The sequence below is a fragment of the Selaginella moellendorffii genome, unplaced genomic scaffold, assembly GCF_000143415.4.
Source record: "Selaginella moellendorffii unplaced genomic scaffold, v1.0 SELMOscaffold_176, whole genome shotgun sequence".
NCBI classification, from domain to species: Eukaryota; Viridiplantae; Streptophyta; class Lycopodiopsida; order Selaginellales; family Selaginellaceae; genus Selaginella; species Selaginella moellendorffii.
The window spans coordinates 8,629-25,934 of record NW_003314436.1 but is presented as its reverse complement, the minus strand read 5'-3'; the positions used below and the strand labels follow the sequence as shown (position 1 = coordinate 25,934).

The 17,306-nt window shown below is 44.1% G+C and overlaps 6 protein-coding genes across 10 annotated transcripts in view; 3 read left to right on the top strand and 3 right to left on the bottom strand.

The window, feature by feature from the left end:
* The window catches only part of LOC9639264 (omega-hydroxypalmitate O-feruloyl transferase), a 1,832-nt gene extending 434 nt beyond the window's left edge, over window positions 1-1,398 (top strand). Inside the window, exons 2-3 of the mRNA XM_024667523.1 lie at window positions 6-28; window positions 325-1,398. Of these exons, the coding sequence (XP_024523291.1) occupies window positions 6-28; window positions 325-1,224 (923 nt within the window). The 3' untranslated portion in view covers window positions 1,225-1,398. The remainder of the gene's footprint in view (window positions 1-5; window positions 29-324) is intronic.
* A 1,050-nt stretch (window positions 1,399-2,448) lies between these two features.
* LOC112343667 (pentatricopeptide repeat-containing protein At4g02750-like) lies at window positions 2,449-4,476 on the bottom strand. Its single transcript, XM_024667508.1, has 2 exons — window positions 4,159-4,476; window positions 2,449-4,050 (listed from the first exon to the last, which is right to left on the bottom strand). The coding sequence occupies exons 1-2, from the start codon at window positions 4,474-4,476 to the stop codon at window positions 2,449-2,451; spliced, it is 1,920 nt and encodes a 639-aa protein (XP_024523276.1).
* Window positions 4,466-4,981, bottom strand: LOC9636565 (biogenesis of lysosome-related organelles complex 1 subunit 1). Its single transcript, XM_024667530.1, has 3 exons — window positions 4,900-4,981; window positions 4,644-4,849; window positions 4,466-4,574 (listed from the first exon to the last, which is right to left on the bottom strand). Exons 1-3 carry the CDS (start codon window positions 4,943-4,945, stop codon window positions 4,488-4,490), a joined length of 339 nt encoding a protein of 112 aa, XP_024523298.1. The 5' UTR covers window positions 4,946-4,981; the 3' UTR covers window positions 4,466-4,487.
* A 268-nt stretch (window positions 4,982-5,249) lies between these two features.
* Window positions 5,250-7,420, top strand: LOC9636564 (protein REVEILLE 6). 3 transcript variants are annotated; one of them, XM_024667512.1, is made up of 9 exons: window positions 5,250-5,576; window positions 5,628-5,685; window positions 5,754-5,877; window positions 5,932-6,087; window positions 6,163-6,273; window positions 6,328-6,437; window positions 6,491-6,550; window positions 6,622-7,124; window positions 7,190-7,420. In XM_024667512.1, the coding sequence occupies exons 1-8, from the start codon at window positions 5,425-5,427 to the stop codon at window positions 7,042-7,044; spliced, it is 1,194 nt and encodes a 397-aa protein (XP_024523280.1). In that variant the 5' UTR covers window positions 5,250-5,424; the 3' UTR covers window positions 7,045-7,124; window positions 7,190-7,420. The 3 variants fall into 3 exon arrangements, with proteins under 3 accessions (XP_024523280.1, XP_024523279.1, XP_024523278.1); XM_024667511.1 differs by having other exon boundaries at window positions 6,163-6,437; window positions 6,625-7,124; XM_024667510.1 differs by having other exon boundaries at window positions 6,163-6,437.
* Window positions 7,421-7,497: 77 nt separating this feature from the next.
* Window positions 7,498-10,067, top strand: LOC9639263 (OTU domain-containing protein 5-B). Its single transcript, XM_024667509.1, has 8 exons — window positions 7,498-8,475; window positions 8,555-8,719; window positions 8,781-8,858; window positions 8,917-8,995; window positions 9,051-9,196; window positions 9,268-9,333; window positions 9,387-9,564; window positions 9,630-10,067. Exons 1-8 carry the CDS (start codon window positions 7,861-7,863, stop codon window positions 9,878-9,880), a joined length of 1,578 nt encoding a protein of 525 aa, XP_024523277.1. The 5' UTR covers window positions 7,498-7,860; the 3' UTR covers window positions 9,881-10,067.
* On the bottom strand, window positions 10,020-11,669 carry LOC9636578 (histone-lysine N-methyltransferase ATXR4). Of its 3 annotated transcripts, none has more exons than XM_024667514.1 (9): window positions 11,599-11,669; window positions 11,398-11,543; window positions 11,238-11,345; window positions 11,103-11,158; window positions 10,893-11,016; window positions 10,523-10,835; window positions 10,376-10,447; window positions 10,234-10,320; window positions 10,020-10,165 (listed from the first exon to the last, which is right to left on the bottom strand). In XM_024667514.1, the coding sequence occupies exons 1-9, from the start codon at window positions 11,645-11,647 to the stop codon at window positions 10,146-10,148; spliced, it is 975 nt and encodes a 324-aa protein (XP_024523282.1). In that variant the 5' UTR covers window positions 11,648-11,669; the 3' UTR covers window positions 10,020-10,145. The 3 variants fall into 3 exon arrangements, with proteins under 3 accessions (XP_024523282.1, XP_024523283.1, XP_024523281.1); XM_024667515.1 differs by lacking the exon at window positions 10,020-10,165 and having other exon boundaries at window positions 10,167-10,320; window positions 10,523-10,702; window positions 10,766-10,835; XM_024667513.1 differs by lacking the exon at window positions 10,020-10,165 and having other exon boundaries at window positions 10,167-10,320.
* Between the last annotated feature and the right edge of the window lie 5,637 nt (window positions 11,670-17,306).

Below are 17,306 nucleotides of genomic sequence, written 5' to 3'. Positions count from 1 at the left end.
GGAAGAAGTTCCACTCTTGACTGTCCAGGTCTGGATTTTCTTTCCTTTTCTCATGTCTTCTCTCCTTCTTTCCATCTTTCCCGAAATGCGTGTTGGGCGATCAAATCCAAGAGTGATGGCAACTCGGATAGATTGTTTCTCATCAATTCCAGGCCACACTCGGGGTTTGATCGCTCAATTTCTCAAAATTCCCAGTCATGGCATCTTCTATAGCTGGCAATTCGCCAAAAATTCGATCGACTCGTCCAGCGATGTCGATTTGGGCCGTCGATCGAGACACTCCAATCCAATCGAGGCTAAAACCCGTGAGAATCTCTCTCGCAGGTAACGCGATTCCGCTGTGGAGGATTCATCCTGGGCTTCTTCATCAGCCACGTCGTCATGGACGGCATCTCCATCAGCGATTTCCTCCACGATTTCGCGACGATCACGCGAGGGGAGGCCGTGGAGCTCGCACCGCGCGACCCGGATCGCTCGTGCTTCCGCCACCGATCGCCGCCACTCGTGACACGCGACCACCCGGAGCTTGCGGCCCTCCCGGCCACTCCCGCCAAGCTCCTCTTCAACCCCTCCTCCTGGTACGACGCCACCGCGCCACTGCCCATCGCGTTCAAGACCTTCTCCTTCACCGCGCGCGACCTCGCGGCGCTCAAATCGCGCGCGCTGGCGGATGGATCGCTCAACAGCTGCTCCACATTCCAGGCGCTCACCGCGCACGTCTGGCGCGCGCGTACCGCCGCCATGGGCCTCGACCCCGCCGCCATCTCCAAGCTCTTCGTGGTGATCAGCATCCGCGACAAGCTCAAAGCCCCGCCGCATTTCCCCGAGAGATTCCTGGGCAATGGCGTCATCGCGGCGCCGTGCGTGAACACCACCGCCGCCGAGCTCCGCGAGAACTCGCTCACCTTCGCGGTGCGCAGAATCCAGGAAACCATCGCCAGCGTGGACGAGGGGTACATCCGCTCGGAGCTCGATTGGTGCCACGTCAAGGGCCACGGCATCATCGACCTGCCAGGTGGCATGATCATCACCACGTGGTCGAGGCTCGGGTTTGACGCCGTTGACTTTGGCTGCGGGCGGCCTGCCTACGTGGCGGCCCCGGTCAACGACCGTCGGGAGTACGTGCTGGTGCTGTCTAGCTGCAAGAACGATGGCGGCGTTAACTTGTTTATGGGGATGGATTTTGATAAGATGGCCAAGCTGGAGGCTTTGCTCAAGGTATGAAAGAGTGTATATGTAAGAAATTCCTGGTTTTCTTCTGGAATAATTTTGCTGGTACCAATCTGTCAACTAGTTTTCTGATAGATTTGTATACGTAAGAAAATTCCTAGTTTTCTTATGGAATAATTTTTGTTTTGTAGAAAGCTGACTTAGTCTTATAACAAAATTTCTTCTAAATCCAGACTTAAGAAAGAACGGGAAGTTCACGCAATGCGGTTGTTGCCTGGTTAAACATCAGAGCATAAAATCTTGTGTCGCTGAGCGAGTGGGAGACTCCGACACGAAACTATTCCTTTTTTTATAGAATTTTTTTTTTGTTTTAAAAGAAGAAGCTTGCTCACCAGTCTTTGTTGTTATTTTTATACTGGGCCATTCAATCCCATATGATGATGCAAAGAAAGAGAACAAAATCAACTACCCTTCCAGAAGTACAGGATGATAAGATACTCAATATATTCATGGTTCTTAAATTATATTAATCTGATAAATACTTCTAAAATTTAATGTAATTTTTTTCTAAAACTTTGTTTCATGTTTTTCAATTAATCTTTCAGTTGCTACCCGTCATGATCCATTAAAAGAATTCAGCTGCAACTTAGTTTGCGTGTTTGGACTTTCAGTAACCATTAGAAAATTGAGGTTTTGTGCAATTTGGACCACATCCACTATTTCATTTTACATGATTTAAGCATGGCATTCTGCTTCTGTGATACCTTTGCGGGCAGAACTCTACACAAGAAACTTTACAGGAAGAGCTTTATATTTGACAAGGTTAATGTTTTCCAATGTTTTCCATTCCAAGGTCCTCTCAGGGCAGCTGTAGGAAGACAAGGAAATGGGTGCTTTATTTCAACAATGTCATCCAGCAAGTGTTCTTCCATGTTGATTTGCTTACTATGCATCCAGCCAAAGAATTGCGGTGGAAATCTTTTATCTTATATCAACGAGGAAGAATCGTGGTTGGAGGCGCCTCCTCCGTCAAGTTCTCCAATTGCGGCTGGAAGCTCAGACCAATTCTATCTCAAAAGATCATAATATCATTGGAAAAAGTTCCACTCTTGACAGCTTTTGAAGGTTAGGCCAGGCTCCAATGAGTAGCTGTTGGATATATCCAGTTTAAGATTGACTCGCATGAACATCAAGATTTCATATGATTGTGTGCTACAATATATTTGATCAGACCAATAATTAAACGTATGTAAACTAAGTTTCTAGACAACAAAATTTTCATCTTGGAGCTCTTGCCGCGAGCTTCTTCCTCTCCTTTGTAGCAATCCAATTCTCCGGAGCTCCAACCGAGTAGCAAAGATTGCTGAGAAGAACATAGCCAGCTCCATCGCCTCCACCCAAGTCCAGCACGGAGCTCGCAACCCGGCCACCCTGCTCGATACCGCCATAGCCATTCCCGCAAGCTCCAAGCAGGCACCTCCACTGGAGCGCGCTCGAGCCCAGCGGCATCTCCACCACCAGCGCCTCCGCGTCGTCCAAGTGCCCCGCCCGAGCCAAGAGATCCACCATGCAGCAGTAGTGCTGCCTCGTCGGCCGCTCGCCAAAGTCGACGAGCAGCGATCCAAACCATCTCCTCCCGTCCGAAAGCTTCCCGGCTCGGCTACACGCGACGAGCACCGCCACGAAGCACGCCCCGTGATGCATGTCCGTGAGCTTCATCGCGTTGAAGAGCTCGACGATGCCGCTGGTGTGTCCTCGGTTCTGGGTGTAGGCCGCCAGGATCGCGCACCACGAAGCGAGGTCTCTCTCGGGCATGCGATCGAACTGCTGCCTGGCGAGCCGGAGATGGCCGTTTTGCGCGTAGGCCGAGAGCATGCCGTTGAACGAAACCAGGCTCCGCTCGGGCATGTCGCTGAAAGCCTGCTTCGCCTCGAGGAGCTGTCCGTTTCGAGCGTAGGCCGCCAGCATCGCGTTCCAGGCGACCAAGTCTCGCTGCGGCATCGACAGGAACGTGAACTTGGCCTCCTCGACCCGGCCGTTGTGAGCAAACGCCGCCAGCATCGACGTCCACGAGACTTGGTTGTGCTCCGGCATCGATGAGAAGCAGCCCCTCGACTTCTCGATGAATCCGGCCTGGGCGAACGCTGTGAGCATCGTGTTCCTCGACACCAAGTTGTGCTGCGGCATCCCCCGGAAGAACACCTCCGCCTCGCGAAGACCACCTTCGATCTGGACGTAGCCGCCGAGCATGATGTTCCAGGATATCAAGTCTCGAAACGGCATCGAGTCGAAGTGTAGCGTTGCTCGATCCATGAGTCCGACCTGTGCGTACCCCGCTAGAATGACGTTCCAGGCGATCACGTTTCGCTGTGGCATGCCGTCAAACACCCTCCTGGCCTCCTCCAAATGCCCCCCTTCGACGTAACAAGCCAGCATCGTCGTCCACGAGAACAAGTCCCTCTCGGGCATCCCCCAAAACACAAACTTTGCATCGTCGAGGCGTCCGTTTTGAGTATACGCCGCAAGCATCGTGTTCCAAGAGACCAGGTCCCTCTGCGGCATGTAGTCGAACGTAGCCTTGGCACTGTCCAGGCTCCCCAGCTGAGCATACGCCGAAAGCATCGCTGTCCAGCAGACTGTGTCACTCTCGGGCATAGCCTCCATGACGAGCTTTGCCTCGTCTATATACCCAAACCGGGCATAAGCGTGATGGATAGTCGTCCAGGAGATCAAGTCGTGCAGTGGCATCCTGTGAAACAAGTCCCCGGCCTCTTCCAGCTTCCCAGCCTCCACAAAAGCGTCGAGCAGAGTGTTCCACGACACCAGGTTGGTGCTGGGCATTTCCTGGAACAGCAGCGTAGCGTCTTCCAGGCACCCATTCTGGGCATATACAGCCAGCATCGCGTTCCAGGCGACTTCATCTCTCTCGGGCATCTGGTCGAAGAGGAGCTTGGCCTGGTGGAAGTCTTCGCTGGAAGAGAATGCCACCAGCAGGCTCGTCCAGGAGATGAGATTCTTGCTGGGCATCTCATCGAAGATCTGCTTGGCTTGCTCGAGGTTGCCGGTCCGAGTGTACGCCAGCAGCATCGTGTCCCAGGAGAAGGAGTCCCTGGCGAGCATCGCGTCGAAGATGGTGCGTGCCTCGCGTGAGCTCCGGCAGCGGCCATACATCTCGATGAGCTTGTTGCAGAGGAAGACATCGTCGAGGAAGATCTTGTCGACGATCTGTACGTGGACTGCCTTTGCGGTGGCGATCGTCTTGACGGAGCTGATAAGCTCAAGACATTCGGCCCTGCTCTTCCTCATCGCATCTCGCGCTAGCGTTTGACGCGTTCCAAGGCGCTTTGGATCTCCTCGCAGTCGCGTTCCATGATCTTTATCCAGTTCTCAAAATCACCAATCTCCTAGAGAAACAAAAGAAGAGGAGGAGAAAGCGAACAAGAGTTACAAAGATCCACAAGGAGAGAGCTTGCCTTCAATGCCGTGTCGAAACTATGGAAGAGGCTCATCCACTGGTTGCTCTGCTTGACCGCTCGCTGAACCGTCATGGCCACCGCGCGAGTCTCGCTCTCGATCCTCTTCTCGTTCGCAAACACCTCCTGGACCCCGGCATTGAGGCCGCGCTCCAGAAGTTTCGATACCTGTGCGGCCGATGCAAGGGCTTCTTTCCGATCCCTGTCTGTGAAGCCCGCATTGAGCCGATTTCCAGCCAAGAATCCAAAATCTCACCTATGCGCTGCCGGATCGCTGCCGATCGCTGTGCACGATCGCGCATTAGCTCCAAGAACGCGGCATCCAGCCCCCCCGCGGCCATCTAGAATGAAGAACCCTAAAGTAATGACGATCAGCCCTAAATGTTTTAAAGGTAATAAAAAAATTTGTGGCTGAGAATTGTGAAAAACTTTGGGCCACATATTGATTTGACCATCAACGGTCCATAAGAAAGATTTTGTGTCAATCTTTTCCACCGCTCCAGTGCGGCCACGTTGTCTGCCACCTGGCATTTCTGCCACGTTGTCCAATCGGACGGCGGATGCCATCCTGCTATTCAATGTGGTTTTGGGACTCTTGCATTTGTGTGTCTGGACCTCTAGAGTCTCCAAAGGGATAGGGATACAGAAAGAAAGCGCAGGGAGAGAGGGCTAGGGTGGATCGATTCTTTTCTTGCCGATCTGTGGATTGTAGCTCGGGATTGATGCTGTGAGGTGGTTTATCGATCGAGCTGCGCGCGATTTTGTTCTAGGGAGCAGCCATATGAATGCTGAAATGGTAGGGTTGATGGCGAATCCAGCGCTTCCATCCGATGATGCGGTGTCCAAGAAGATCCGGAAGCCCTACACCATCACGAAATCCAGGGAGAGCTGGACGGAGCAAGAGCACGACAAGTTTCTCGAGGCCTTGCAGCTGTAAGAGATCTTTTCCCCGCGAGGTATTGATTCTAAGTCCAATCTCTCCAGGTTTGATCGGGATTGGAAGAAGATTGAGGCGTTCGTTGGCTCGAAAACAGTGATTCAGGTGAAATTCCTTTGCTTTATTCATGTTCTTCGCGGGGATTTAGTTCGTTAGTGTGTGACAATTTCCAGATTAGAAGTCATGCCCAGAAGTATTTTTTGAAAGTCCAGAAGAATGGAACTGGAGAACACGTTCCTCCTCCACGGCCGAAACGTAAATCTGCTCAACCATATCCTCAAAAAGCTGCGAAACCAGGTAAGCTGCCGATACCAAATTGCGAGTTTCATAGCGTTTTTCTTTGCTCGACAGCTCCCCCACAGCGAGGAACTCCACATCCTCCACCACCGGATTTTGGTTACATGGTTCCACAATGCAATATGTTTGTTCCAGGAGTGACTGCCAGTCCGGTTTCTTCCTGGGTTCATCATGGAGGGCCTCAAGGAACCATTCCTTTCAGCTACAAAGGTGGAAGTTTTGTGATTTTTAGAATGATTGTTTTGTTTTTCTCTGTTTGTTCTCACCGTGTTGATGACCTTCCAGATCCCCATCAACCGGAGCTGGCAACCCCCGCGAATATCAAGAACCAAAACAATAGCAGCACTGCAAATACTTGGGCTCATGATCCTCCGGCACAAGCAAATCCGCAGAGAGGTCGGAAAACTGGAGAAAAAGTGGATAGAGCTAATGGTATTGTGACTTTGTCAGCTGCTCCTGCGTTCTCCGAGGTTTACAAATTCATTGGAAGCATATTTGATCCTGGCACGGCTGGGCATCTCAAGAAGCTACGGGAGATGGCTCCGATAGACCGAGAAACTGTGAGTGTTTGTTTTGCTGTTGGCATTTCTTGCTGATATGATTCGTGTTCCAGGTTTTGTTGTTGATGCGGAACCTGGCAATCAACCTGTCAAGTCCGGACTTCGATCAACGGGTAAAGTTTGCGGACAAAGTTTTTTTTCGTTCTTTTCAACGTTTTTGTTTTTCTGGTTTGTCTCGCGACAGAAGCTGTTCGTTTCAGTCTACGAAACGAAGGAAAACGGAATGGATTTTGACGACTTCCAACAAGGTGGTGATGAAGAAACAGCAAGAAACGTGGAGAAAAGTTCGCAAGACGCACTAGCAACAGCGCCACCACTTTTCCCTGGCTCCCAACCGGAAGCTAGCATCCCACAAGCTGTAGCAGATGTTTCCAAGCACCAAAGGCATCCTTATGATGGTGGTGGAGGTTTAGAAGATGACAGGAATGGATTGGATCCTCTGTACAATATCGCAGAAGCTCTGGAAGACTTCGATCCTGTGGACCAAGTAGAGAAGATCGATCCAGAGAGCATTATCAGCGACGGAGAAACTCTGAAGATGGCAGCGGCAGCAGCAGCAGCATCTAGAGACGACGATGATCAAAGTGTAGAGGGATGGTGGCCGTAGCAAACCAGCAAACTTGGGCGATCGATCGAGCTCGCGCCGGCTTCGTTTCATCGTCCAGGCCTTTTTGTGAATAGCTCCCAGTAAGTTTCTTCGCGTTCTTCCGTTCGTTTTCTCACTCTCTTTTCTTCTCTGTTCCTTGTCACAGGGTGTTTATAACTTCGCGGTATTTCTTGTGGTGTGATCAAAGCTTCCAAGGGATCTATGTATGTTAACTGGGAGCGTCCCTTTGGAGTAAGGAAAGCATTGGCTAGGATTGTGTACACGCGTCGCGAGTGAAAGTTGACACGCGGTGCGCTCCCATTGGCCGCTATTGTGTACCTTCCTACACAGGGCCACGCCCCTTCTTTTTCCTATAAAGCCTTCCTTGCTCGTGCTACATTGAGGGCATATCCTTTTTTCTAGCGCATTATCGCCCTAGGGTACTGGCGGAGGATCGAGGGATGGCGTTGGTGGAGTGGAGTCGCGGTCGTGGTATGTCATGGCTTGGATGATTGTGGCAGAGCTGAGCTCGTAGCTGGGAGCAAAGATTTCGGAGATTTCGGAGATTTCTAGCTCAATCGGCTTCTAGGGCAAGGGGAGCAGCTGGAAGGAGCTGGAGAGCCTTGGAATTACATGAGAAGTGGAGCCGATAGGAGGGAAATCTGGAAGTTTGGGCGACGAGGTAGCGGCAGCTTGGATGAAAAGGGAGATAGCAGGCTGGAAGGCGGAGGGGGCGACTTTTGACAAGAAAGAAAGGCGAGACTGGGGATGGTATAGAACCAAGCTCAAGAGAAATGCCGGACGAATGGAGTGGTGACTCGTGAGACGCTCATTGCAATGACTCGAGTTGTGGTTCCGAGAGGTAATCCAGCGCCTGGTTCGTCCCAGCCACCGAGAAATGTTGCTACTTCCACTCCTGGGACTTCGTCGTCAGTACCACCGCCACCTCCTCCTTTGCCGCCATCGTCGACTCTCATTTCTCCTTCCGGCCAGGAGGCCGCGGAGAACAAAGCTGAGGGAACTTCGAGTTTCCTGGATGGAGAAAGCATCGAAAAAGCCTCACAGCTGGGAAGTCGGTTTGCCGGCCTTTGCATTTCTTCCGAAGAGTCGAGGAGCGCTGGAAAAGCTCCCGGCTCGGACCAGGAGAATGCAAAAGACTTTGCTGCTCAGGTGACAGAGGCAGTGCAAAGTCCGAGCGTTCCGGCAGCAGCTTCCGAGTGTGGTAACCAAGAACCGCCTAGATCTAACGCAGGAACTTCGTCATCAACTAGAGTTGGAACAGGCTCAAGGCGTGCCACAGTTCCAAGGCCAGGTTTTGCTGCTCAGCGAGTCAGGATCTCGCCAACGAGCTCGCATTCCACGTCTCCTAGAGCACACGCGGGGGAGGGCGATGGATACAACAGTGCTGACGAATCCAGTTCCTGGTCTGCAACGCCTGGATTTGAGGAAGATGTACGTGGATGGTAATCCGCTTGTGCGGCTCCGAGAGCTTCAGTGACAAATATGTTCGTTTCTTGTTTCTTTTTTCCAGGAGGACAAGGAAAGCCATTTCGAGATCGAGCTCCGGCGGGTGAAAGGTTTCGAAGTGAGGAGAATGGTTCCTGATGGCAACTGTTTGTTCCGTGCTGTGGCTGATCAAGTCTATGGCGATCCAGAAATGTTTGGCGAGACAAGGCAGATGTGTATAGATTACATGGTAATGATTCTGAGTGTGATGCTTTTAGGGATCAACTCACGTTGCTATTTTTCTGTTACAGGAAAGAGAAAGAGATCATTTTTCACAGTTCATTACAGAAGGCTTTACTACGTACTGCAAAAGAAAACGCAGAGATAAGGTTATCGCTTTTCTTTTGCTGTCTTACTTGACTGATGAATGCTGGTACTGCCTTGAAGGTTTATGGCAACAACCTCGAGATACAGGCAATGGCTGAAATGTACAACCGGCCAATTCACATCTATTCGTACAGCACAGGTATGGGGTCCCATGTTTGTCGGTTTGTTTTCCTGAATTTTCTGCGATGTCGCAGATCCTATAAACATATTTCATGGACAGTATGAAACTGACTTGCCGCCAATCCGGCTAAGCTATCACCGTCGAAATCACTACAATTCGCTTCACGATCCATCACGGCCTGCTGTTGGAGCCGGACTTGGTTTTGGAAGCCTGCGTGGTGTAAGCGTTTTTTTTTCTTGTTTACTTTCGTTTTGTTTCACTGGCTCGGATCTAATACTTTTCGCTTATAGAACAATGTTGACAGAGATCAGGTGAAGGCTGCTATCCGCGCACAACAGGACCAACAGATTGAAAACGTACGTGATGTTCTACTTCGTCTTGTGATCCAACAGCTGCCTATCTTGTACAGGCTCTTTTGGCCGAAGGCCGGTTCTACTCCGACTTGGAACTGACCGAGCAAGAGATCGAAAGGATGGTGATGGAGGCGTCTCGAGCGGAGTACCTCGCCGAGGAGCACCACCGGCAAATCACGCACTCGTCCGAGGAGACGTCCTCTTCGGCCGCGGGAGGACCATCATCATCTGGAGGTAAGGAGCTACTTCCAAATCATAAAAACCTCTCACTTGCGCTTGCTTGCGTGCTTGCTTCCCAGCGTCGAGGGGATCTGGAAGCGCTGGCGGTTCTCACGTTGGTGGATCAGTAAGTCTCACAGACTCTGCCGCGATAAACAGGAGTAGCAACGTCCGCGTCCTCCTGTCCATGGGATTTAGCTACTTCCGGGTGATGGAGGCGTGTAGCATCTTCGGGGACGACGTGAACAACATGCTGTGCTACTTGCTGGAGACGGAGGCTCTCAAGGGGGAGAGCATGTATAGGATGAAAGGGAAGGCCGCCGAGAAGTAGTATCTAGTGCCATGGCCGGGACTTTAGCATGGAACTTAGCATTCGAGGTTGAAAGCTCTTCTCAGGATTTGTGGGAATGTTTGGCAGGAAGACGATGAAGACTGTGGCAGTAAGAGACGCTGTGATTGCGCAAGAGAAGTAGAAAAAGGAGAAAGGACCTTTGATCAATAAAAGCTCAAACTTTTAAGATGGTTTTACCAGTTCGTAGTAGTAGCTCCTTGCTCATTGTCATCGAATCTAGAAAACTCACGAGAGCTTTAAGCTTTTAATCGTGAATCCTCGAATCTAGAAGAGCTTTAAGTTTTTAATTGTTGTCGAAGCTTAATCGTTGTCTAAGCAACGAGGGCACTTACAGTGGAAACCATAGGCGTCCTGAAGAAGTGCTCTGCGAGCTTCACACCCCATGCTTGCATCAATGTAAGTTATACACAGCTCCTTGCCTGGTGAAAAAATACAAAAAAAGGATTAGGCACCAGCATTTACTTTGAGCTCTACCTGGTTCGATCGGTTGTAAGGCTTTCAGTTGTACAAACGCATTTTCTCGCCAGTAAATGTTCACGTTAGCATCTAATGATCCGAAGGAAAACAAATATGTAAGTGATAAAGTCGAGCAAAGATGAGCAAACGAATGAAAGGATTTACCGCAGCTATGGTTGAACATGGAGGGAAGAATGTAGACGGCGGAGCCAACAACATCGTCGCCTGTGATGGAGTCGACAAGAGCTGCTTCAAGGTTTGTGATCTCCGTGGCGATAGTCTCCACTCGGAATGTGTTGAGGTGTATTCTGGAGAGCGCGCCGGCGTACCAAGAATCGCTCAAAACTTCGAGCCTGTCGAAAGAAAAACGAACTCTTTTGCTTGGAAAGAAACGAAGAAAAAGGATACACTTCGTTGAAGCCGAGTCTATACCGCAACGAGTTAGAGTTTCTGTCAAAAGCTTGCGCTCCTCGAGCCACTGCAACGAAAAAACCACGCTTACAACCATAAGATCGTAATTTACGTAGGAACTTACTCTTTGGAGAAATCCAGGAGGACTTGGCGGATAGAGAATGTCGAGAACATCAAAAGAGGCCATGTTTGTGGCTACCATGCATGCCAATCGCTTCACCAAGAGTGGAAACCTCAAGTTACTTTCCCTGGCATCAAGCACACACACACACACACACACACAAAAAAAACTTTAGCCAGAAAAGAGAAGAACAGAAGCGAGCAATTTGGATACCTACAGTAATCGTGAAACTCTTTCCAGTGACGATTGTTCTCCAGATCCATACACCCCTGGAAGAGAAACATCAAAACAAGTACAGGGACACAAGATATGAGAAAAAAAACTTAAAAGAGAAGAAAATGAAAAAACCTTGGCAAGATCAGTGCATTCTTGACTGCAGTAGGCCATCCAGGAGCTCTCGAGTTGGAGAAATGGTTTTGTGATCAAGCTAAAACGTTTAAGGCACCACCAGCAAACCTGGAAGAAAAAACAGCTTTCACAACAAGAAGAAAAAAAGCACCGCAAGAACCTTTCCCATGTTTGTGGGCGAGGGATGCGAAATCACTGGAAATTCCGTGAGAATAACATCCCCAGCGCCGATCTTGCGACTGGCAAACACACCCCTGCCCGCAGTCTCAGTGAGCTTCACCTGAATCGGCGGAGCAATGCCCGCCGCTACGCATAGATTTGGAGAGCTTGGTTAGAGAAGAAGAGCTCGCAACGCGCTCACCTCGAGCGGCGGAAGAACACCAGCGTCGCCCCAATGTTCTCCCAGCCATAAACCCTAAAATTACTTTTCTTTCGCCAAGCAAAACTTTTCTTTTGCAACACAAAACTTCTTCCACTTAGTATATCATTATATCTCGTTCATCAGCTTCTTCAGATCTGACGAGCATTAAACAAAGGTTCCAGGCCTTTTATTTTAAACGTCCTATTTAAAAATCTAAGTCATGTTAGATTCAGCGGCGAACAACTCGGCCACGAGAAAACGGATAAGAGAAATCTCGGCCTCGTCATTAGCGGGTACTTAATAACATCCTCCATGTTTTTCACAGCTTTGGTGTTGATTTTCCTCGCCAGTTATTTGCGAATGAGCCACCACTGTTCCTTGGATGAGGGAGTGTCGGACTCCCAGTCGAAGGTCACAGGTACTGGAAGTTTCATCGCCGCCAGAAGAAGTGAGGTCCCTTGCGAAGCTCTAACCTTGAAATCATTTTGGCTTCTGAGTTAAGGAGCTAGCAAAGAAAGAGAAACTTGAAAATCAAAGCCTGCTGATTTAGATGAAGACTCCATGTTTTGTTCTTGTAATATAAAAGTGCCGTATCCTCGAAAACAATAAAGTGTCTTTGAAGGAAGGACTCGCTATCCCATGTTCTGTCAATTATCCAACTTATCACATCTTAATTTTAAGCTTTAACAGTTTATCTCTATATTAAATTTTTCTGATCAAAATTATCAATAAACCATATTCTTTCAAGATTCTTAGCAAGCTTCTTAATTTGTAAATCTAAGCTCCAACTTTGAAGGCTGCGGCACCCTGCTCATGCATTTTTTACTTGCAAAACAATACACTAAAAGGTTACGTTCCAAAAGAAAGGCAGGAAAAAAAATTTACCCTCCACCCTTGAAGTGCAATGAAGAAGGGCAGGGGTTAAAAAGATTTTTATTATGTCATAAAAAGATAAAAGGGCAAAAGGGTAAGTGTGAGAGCAATAGAAGACATTGTAAACAATAGGAAGGCCAAAAAAGGACACAAAGTAATCACATTTATCCAGGTTTTTTACTATTACAACTAGCTCTCATTCTATAGGTAGTGAGCACAGGAATCAAGAAGGAGAGGGACAACAACAGTTGTGTGTGGAGAATCAGTCAGTCCCCCTCAAAAAAAAAACAAAGAGGAGATTCAATGAGCATTAGAAAGTGAAAACAAGATGCACAACCCTCAAAGCCAGTGAAGCAATCTATACATTCAAAGAGACCACACCCAGTACTTCTGAGCAAAAAGACATGAACAGAGTCAGCTACTCTTGGCACCACCGAGAGATCTCACATTAGTTAATTTTCTTTCTTTGGTTAGAAACGAAATGATGAAATATAGATATTGCATTGATGCTAAAATGGATAATGTGTTTACAAAAGAGGGCTGTAAAACTCTTCAAACGCTAGCTTTGAGGATTCATGTGGATTCTGAAGATCACTTGCAAGTAGTTGTTGAGAGCTTGAAGCCCACAAAGCATGGTCAAACACTTACAGGTAATTAATGCTAAAGAATAGAAAAGGGTGATAGCAATTATTAAGATTGATTTTCATGTGTCAATGGTTATTTGAGTTACACTAATGTAAAGGCTGGTAAAGGATTCCTTCAAGCTACTCACAAAGATTACTATGAGAAGTTGAGTTGAACTAGTTTCAAGCAAACAAGTCTATTGATAATAGGTTGAAACATCATTTGATTTTCTATGTTAAATTTTTTTCAAGCGGTAGAGAGATAAGAATTAACTACTTCAAGCTAGTATCAACAAAAATTGGCAAACCTAGATGTAGTGTTTACTTGGATAAATGATATAAGTCTTTCTCTTGAGAAGTTGATTGGTATTGCCACAGATGGTTGAAATGCCATGCAAGGAGCACAATCTAGTTTAGTCACATAATTTAAGGAGTGTGTATAGCACTTGATCACAGTGATTCATTCTGCTTTTAAAAGTAAACATAATTTATTATTGTAGCAACACTTTGTTTTCTTGGTTATTTTTATTTATTTTTACTAATGTCACTTTATTATGATAAATCCGATATACTATATCTCAAAGTCTTTTTAATTTTTTTTATATTCAAAAAAATTGTTTATATAGCTCCAACTTTTCAAATTTGAACTTTGCATCAACATTAACCTCAATGTAAAGTTTATAAAAAACTTTTACTTTTTCAATGTAAGAGATATAAATCACCTAATATACATTATGTTTGATTAAGTTGCCATTGGTCTTCTTTAGTAGAGAGAGCTAAAAGTGACAAGCTAAAAGAACATGAGCATATCTAAAGTTCTCAACTTCAAATTCACTTGTTCATTGTTGTTATATTATTTTACCTCTTAAAACCCCACTTGCATTCTATTATACTTATAAGAATTACCATTATGGCAGCCCACACTTTCAAGAACTCACTATAATACTCAAGGTAGAATCTGAGAGAATAAAAGCATTCATCATTTTAGATTCTAGAAAAAATATAAGTAATTAAAACTTCCTTATTTGATAATAATTCCAAAAGTCATTCATGGTTTTTCATCCAAAGTCTTTACTCCAAAGTTCAATGCTTGATATTTAAAACTGTCCATATTAGTAAGTAGCTCTTTGAACTGCTCAACTAGGATGGAAGCCTAAGACTTCACAACAACTACTACATCCTCTAATTTATCAAGATAAAGAGTGGTGTTAAGTAGCTTCCATCATACCTCCATACTCTAGAAACCTTTCCTCCAAACAATTAATGACTTTTCCTAGCAATCTTATATAGTGATCTATGGTCTCTTAAAATGTAGCTTTGGCAAACTTGAGGATATAAATAGAGTTGCCATTCCATCCTCAACAAGAGCTTCCTTATTCTTTGTAGATTCTCCAAAAGGAGATATGTTGCTCATGTACCTCAAAGCTTTTTAAAGTAGTAGGAAGTTTTAGCTCGCCACTACTTTCCCACAAGCATAACAAAGCAAGCATTATCATTACAATTCAACCCCTTTCCCACAAGATATCTAACAAATATTGTGGATTCAAAGTAAGTTAAACCTTCTAAATTGAGTGTTGCTTAAAGATGTTGCAAGCATTGTGATGATTGTCCAACCCCACCATATATTTCCTTGTCAAAGCTTAAAAATCAAATAGTTAAAGGAGTCATTTTTTGCTAATGCCTCCTTATGTATAATATAATAAATTTAATAGTAGTAACTTAATTCAGAAATAAAAAATATGTTTCTAAAAAATTAACTTTACTTTTATAAAGTTTATTTTTGGTTTTCTTACTATAGGGGGACTGGGATGGCAGTGGATATAACCAGAATATGCTTGGATATTCTAGGATATTTTATCATCTATATTCATTTAGATTAATCTTGTATTTATAAATTATAAACAGGTTTATAATTTATAAACTTTATTAAACTATTTCTAGTATATTATTTTTATTCTATCATCTAATGGCTGATATGCAATAAGATTAATCTTGTGTTTATAAACTACAAACATGCTTATAATTATAAACTTTATTTGATCCATTGGATTAATAAATAATAATAAAACTACTATTAAGCAAACCAAGTGTTACTATATGCAACATGTAGCAATCTATTTTTCTGCTTCTTAAAATAAACATTTTCAAAAGTTTTTACTATTCCTAGCTATATACAACATCTATTTTGTCTTCAATAATAAAATAAAAATAAAGAAAATTAATATAATATAAGAACTTTAATAATTTCATTATAAATTAAGTAATATTGAAGAAGGAAAACATAAACTAATAGCTACACCTTTAGTTTTCAAAATGTTGTATATTATTTTTATAAATTTATATCTATTATTTTTTGTAGAAAAGTCTTCTCAACAAAAGGTAAGTTTATCTAAAACTTTATTAAAAATAAATAACTTATTTAGTGTTATTATATTTAGTGTTATTATAAAATCTCAATTAAAACTGGGTGTAAATTATTTGCTGGTACTGATGCAGATATAGATATTACAATTTATACATTATCTAAAATGAAATTGAATTATAATGATTTAGATAATACAAATCATAATGACTTTGAACGTTGCAATATTGATGAATTTATTGTGGAAGATGTATGTCTTTTAAAAAATGATAAAATTTGTAAAATAGTGCTAGTACAAGATGGAATGGGGGACTCTCCTGGATGGTTTGTTGAGTGGATTCGTATATCAAATTTATCAACTGAATTAGCTTATTTTGATGTAGGAAAATGGATTGAGGATTTAAATACTTACGAAATAGGTATATGTGACTATGAATAGTAATTATATATTTACAAATTATGTGTGTAGAATATAATAAATTATATATCATGACTTAGATTATTATGGTGTACTTATAGTCTAGTCTTCTCAATAGTTTTAAAGATGCTATTAATTGATAACTTAAATAAAAAACTTTATCAACTATACTTTCTTTATTTATAACCTCATTTTAATCTTAAATGAAGGTAATGGTCATAAAAAAAACTATATTATAGGACATATTTATTCAGTAAAATAAACAATAATTATTTTAGATATTAGTTTGGAGTGGATTTTAACAAAATAAGTTATCTTGAGTTATATGTGTAGAGTTTTACTAAATTTAGTTTTAAATTATCAATGATTTTATTTATCAAACCATTATCCTCATTAAAAAATTATTATTTTATATATTAAAAAATATATATTATGAGGTCCAAGTGTACAGCTATGATGCCATATACTAATATTAATAATCATACACTAATATTAGCATAATGGGATTTTAATAACCATCATATTAGTTTCAATCTAGACCATTCGCTCTTGTTGTAATGCACGTGCCTTTTATCTTATAGTAATTTACCATAGGATAACTATGAAGTGGAACTTAAACTTTCCATGTACAACATGTTATATGCCACATGCCACATGTCCAAGAATAGTGGAGTGAAACCCAAATTTCAAGGCATTGGGCCACTAAATAAAGGTATAGAGTCGAACTCCTAAATTTGCAACTAAGGAACAAAGGAACCAAAGGACAAAGTGACTTTTTGGCGTTTAGCCCAAAGAGTGAAGGGATAGAAGCATGAAGCAACTCTTGAGCATTCAACCCAAAGAGCGAAAGGGTAGGAACATGGAGCAACTCTTGAATATTTTGCCCAAAGAATGAAAAGATAGAAGCATAGAGTGCCATTGGAACAATCCTAGAACATTTAACATCCCAATGCTAGGACTAACATACAAAATTGAGCTAAATAGAGTTTGGTGCTATTTTAACATATCGATGGCCTAATGCAAAAATATGGATACTTCACCAGTTAGCATGGTATGGAACTTGGGTTTAGACCCAAGTCAAACACAGAACACGGACAGACATACAAACGGAAGTTAAACTATGCTTTATATTAATCAGCCATACTTGACCTACCCATTATCTTTATTATACATTTAGAACCCCCCCACAACTGCTAAGTGCATATATGATGACCAATTTCTCAACTAACTTAAACAAAAATTGAAAAAGAATTTAGCAATAACTAACCCCCTACTATCGTAACAGTAAGGAAAGAATATCCAAAAGAATTTGCCAACAAATCACTTTCGATACTTGCAATCATATTTGTGACACTTTTCTCCTCTTACGGAAGATTGACGTTACATTTCTTTGTTAATGACAACCAAAAGGTGTTTAAGTTGTAGTGCATTT

Coding starts and splice junctions, on each gene's coding strand:
- LOC112343667 (XM_024667508.1), bottom strand. CDS start 4,476: ATGAGGAAGAGCAGGGCCGAATGTCTTGAGCTTATCAGCTCCGTCAAG. Junction 4,051..4,158: donor TCTCCTGGACGAGCCTGCTG/GTGGCATTCTCT, acceptor GTATATGCCCAG/AATGGGTGCCTGGAAGACGC.
- LOC9636578 (XM_024667513.1), bottom strand. CDS start 11,647: ATGGCTGGGAGAACATTGGGGCGACGCTGGTGTTCTTCCGCCGCTCGA. Junction 10,448..10,522: donor CATGTTCAACCATAGCTGCG/GTAAATCCTTTC, acceptor TCGGATCATTAG/ATGCTAACGTGAACATTTAC. Junction 10,321..10,375: donor CTTACAACCGATCGAACCAG/GTAGAGCTCAAA, acceptor TTTTTTCACCAG/GCAAGGAGCTGTGTATAACT.
- LOC9636565 (XM_024667530.1), bottom strand. CDS start 4,945: ATGCGCGATCGTGCACAGCGATCGGCAGCGATCCGGCAGCGCATAG. Junction 4,850..4,899: donor AGCGATCCGGCAGCGCATAG/GTGAGATTTTGG, acceptor CGGGCTTCACAG/ACAGGGATCGGAAAGAAGCC. Junction 4,575..4,643: donor GTTTCGACACGGCATTGAAG/GCAAGCTCTCTC, acceptor TTGTTTCTCTAG/GAGATTGGTGATTTTGAGAA.
- LOC9636564 (XM_024667510.1), top strand. CDS start 5,425: ATGAATGCTGAAATGGTAGGGTTGATGGCGAATCCAGCGCTTCCATCC. Junction 5,686..5,753: donor GCTCGAAAACAGTGATTCAG/GTGAAATTCCTT, acceptor GACAATTTCCAG/ATTAGAAGTCATGCCCAGAA. Junction 6,088..6,162: donor CATTCCTTTCAGCTACAAAG/GTGGAAGTTTTG, acceptor ATGACCTTCCAG/ATCCCCATCAACCGGAGCTG.
- LOC9639263 (XM_024667509.1), top strand. CDS start 7,861: ATGACTCGAGTTGTGGTTCCGAGAGGTAATCCAGCGCCTGGTTCGTCC. Junction 8,720..8,780: donor AGATGTGTATAGATTACATG/GTAATGATTCTG, acceptor TTTCTGTTACAG/GAAAGAGAAAGAGATCATTT. Junction 9,334..9,386: donor AGGACCAACAGATTGAAAAC/GTACGTGATGTT, acceptor TATCTTGTACAG/GCTCTTTTGGCCGAAGGCCG.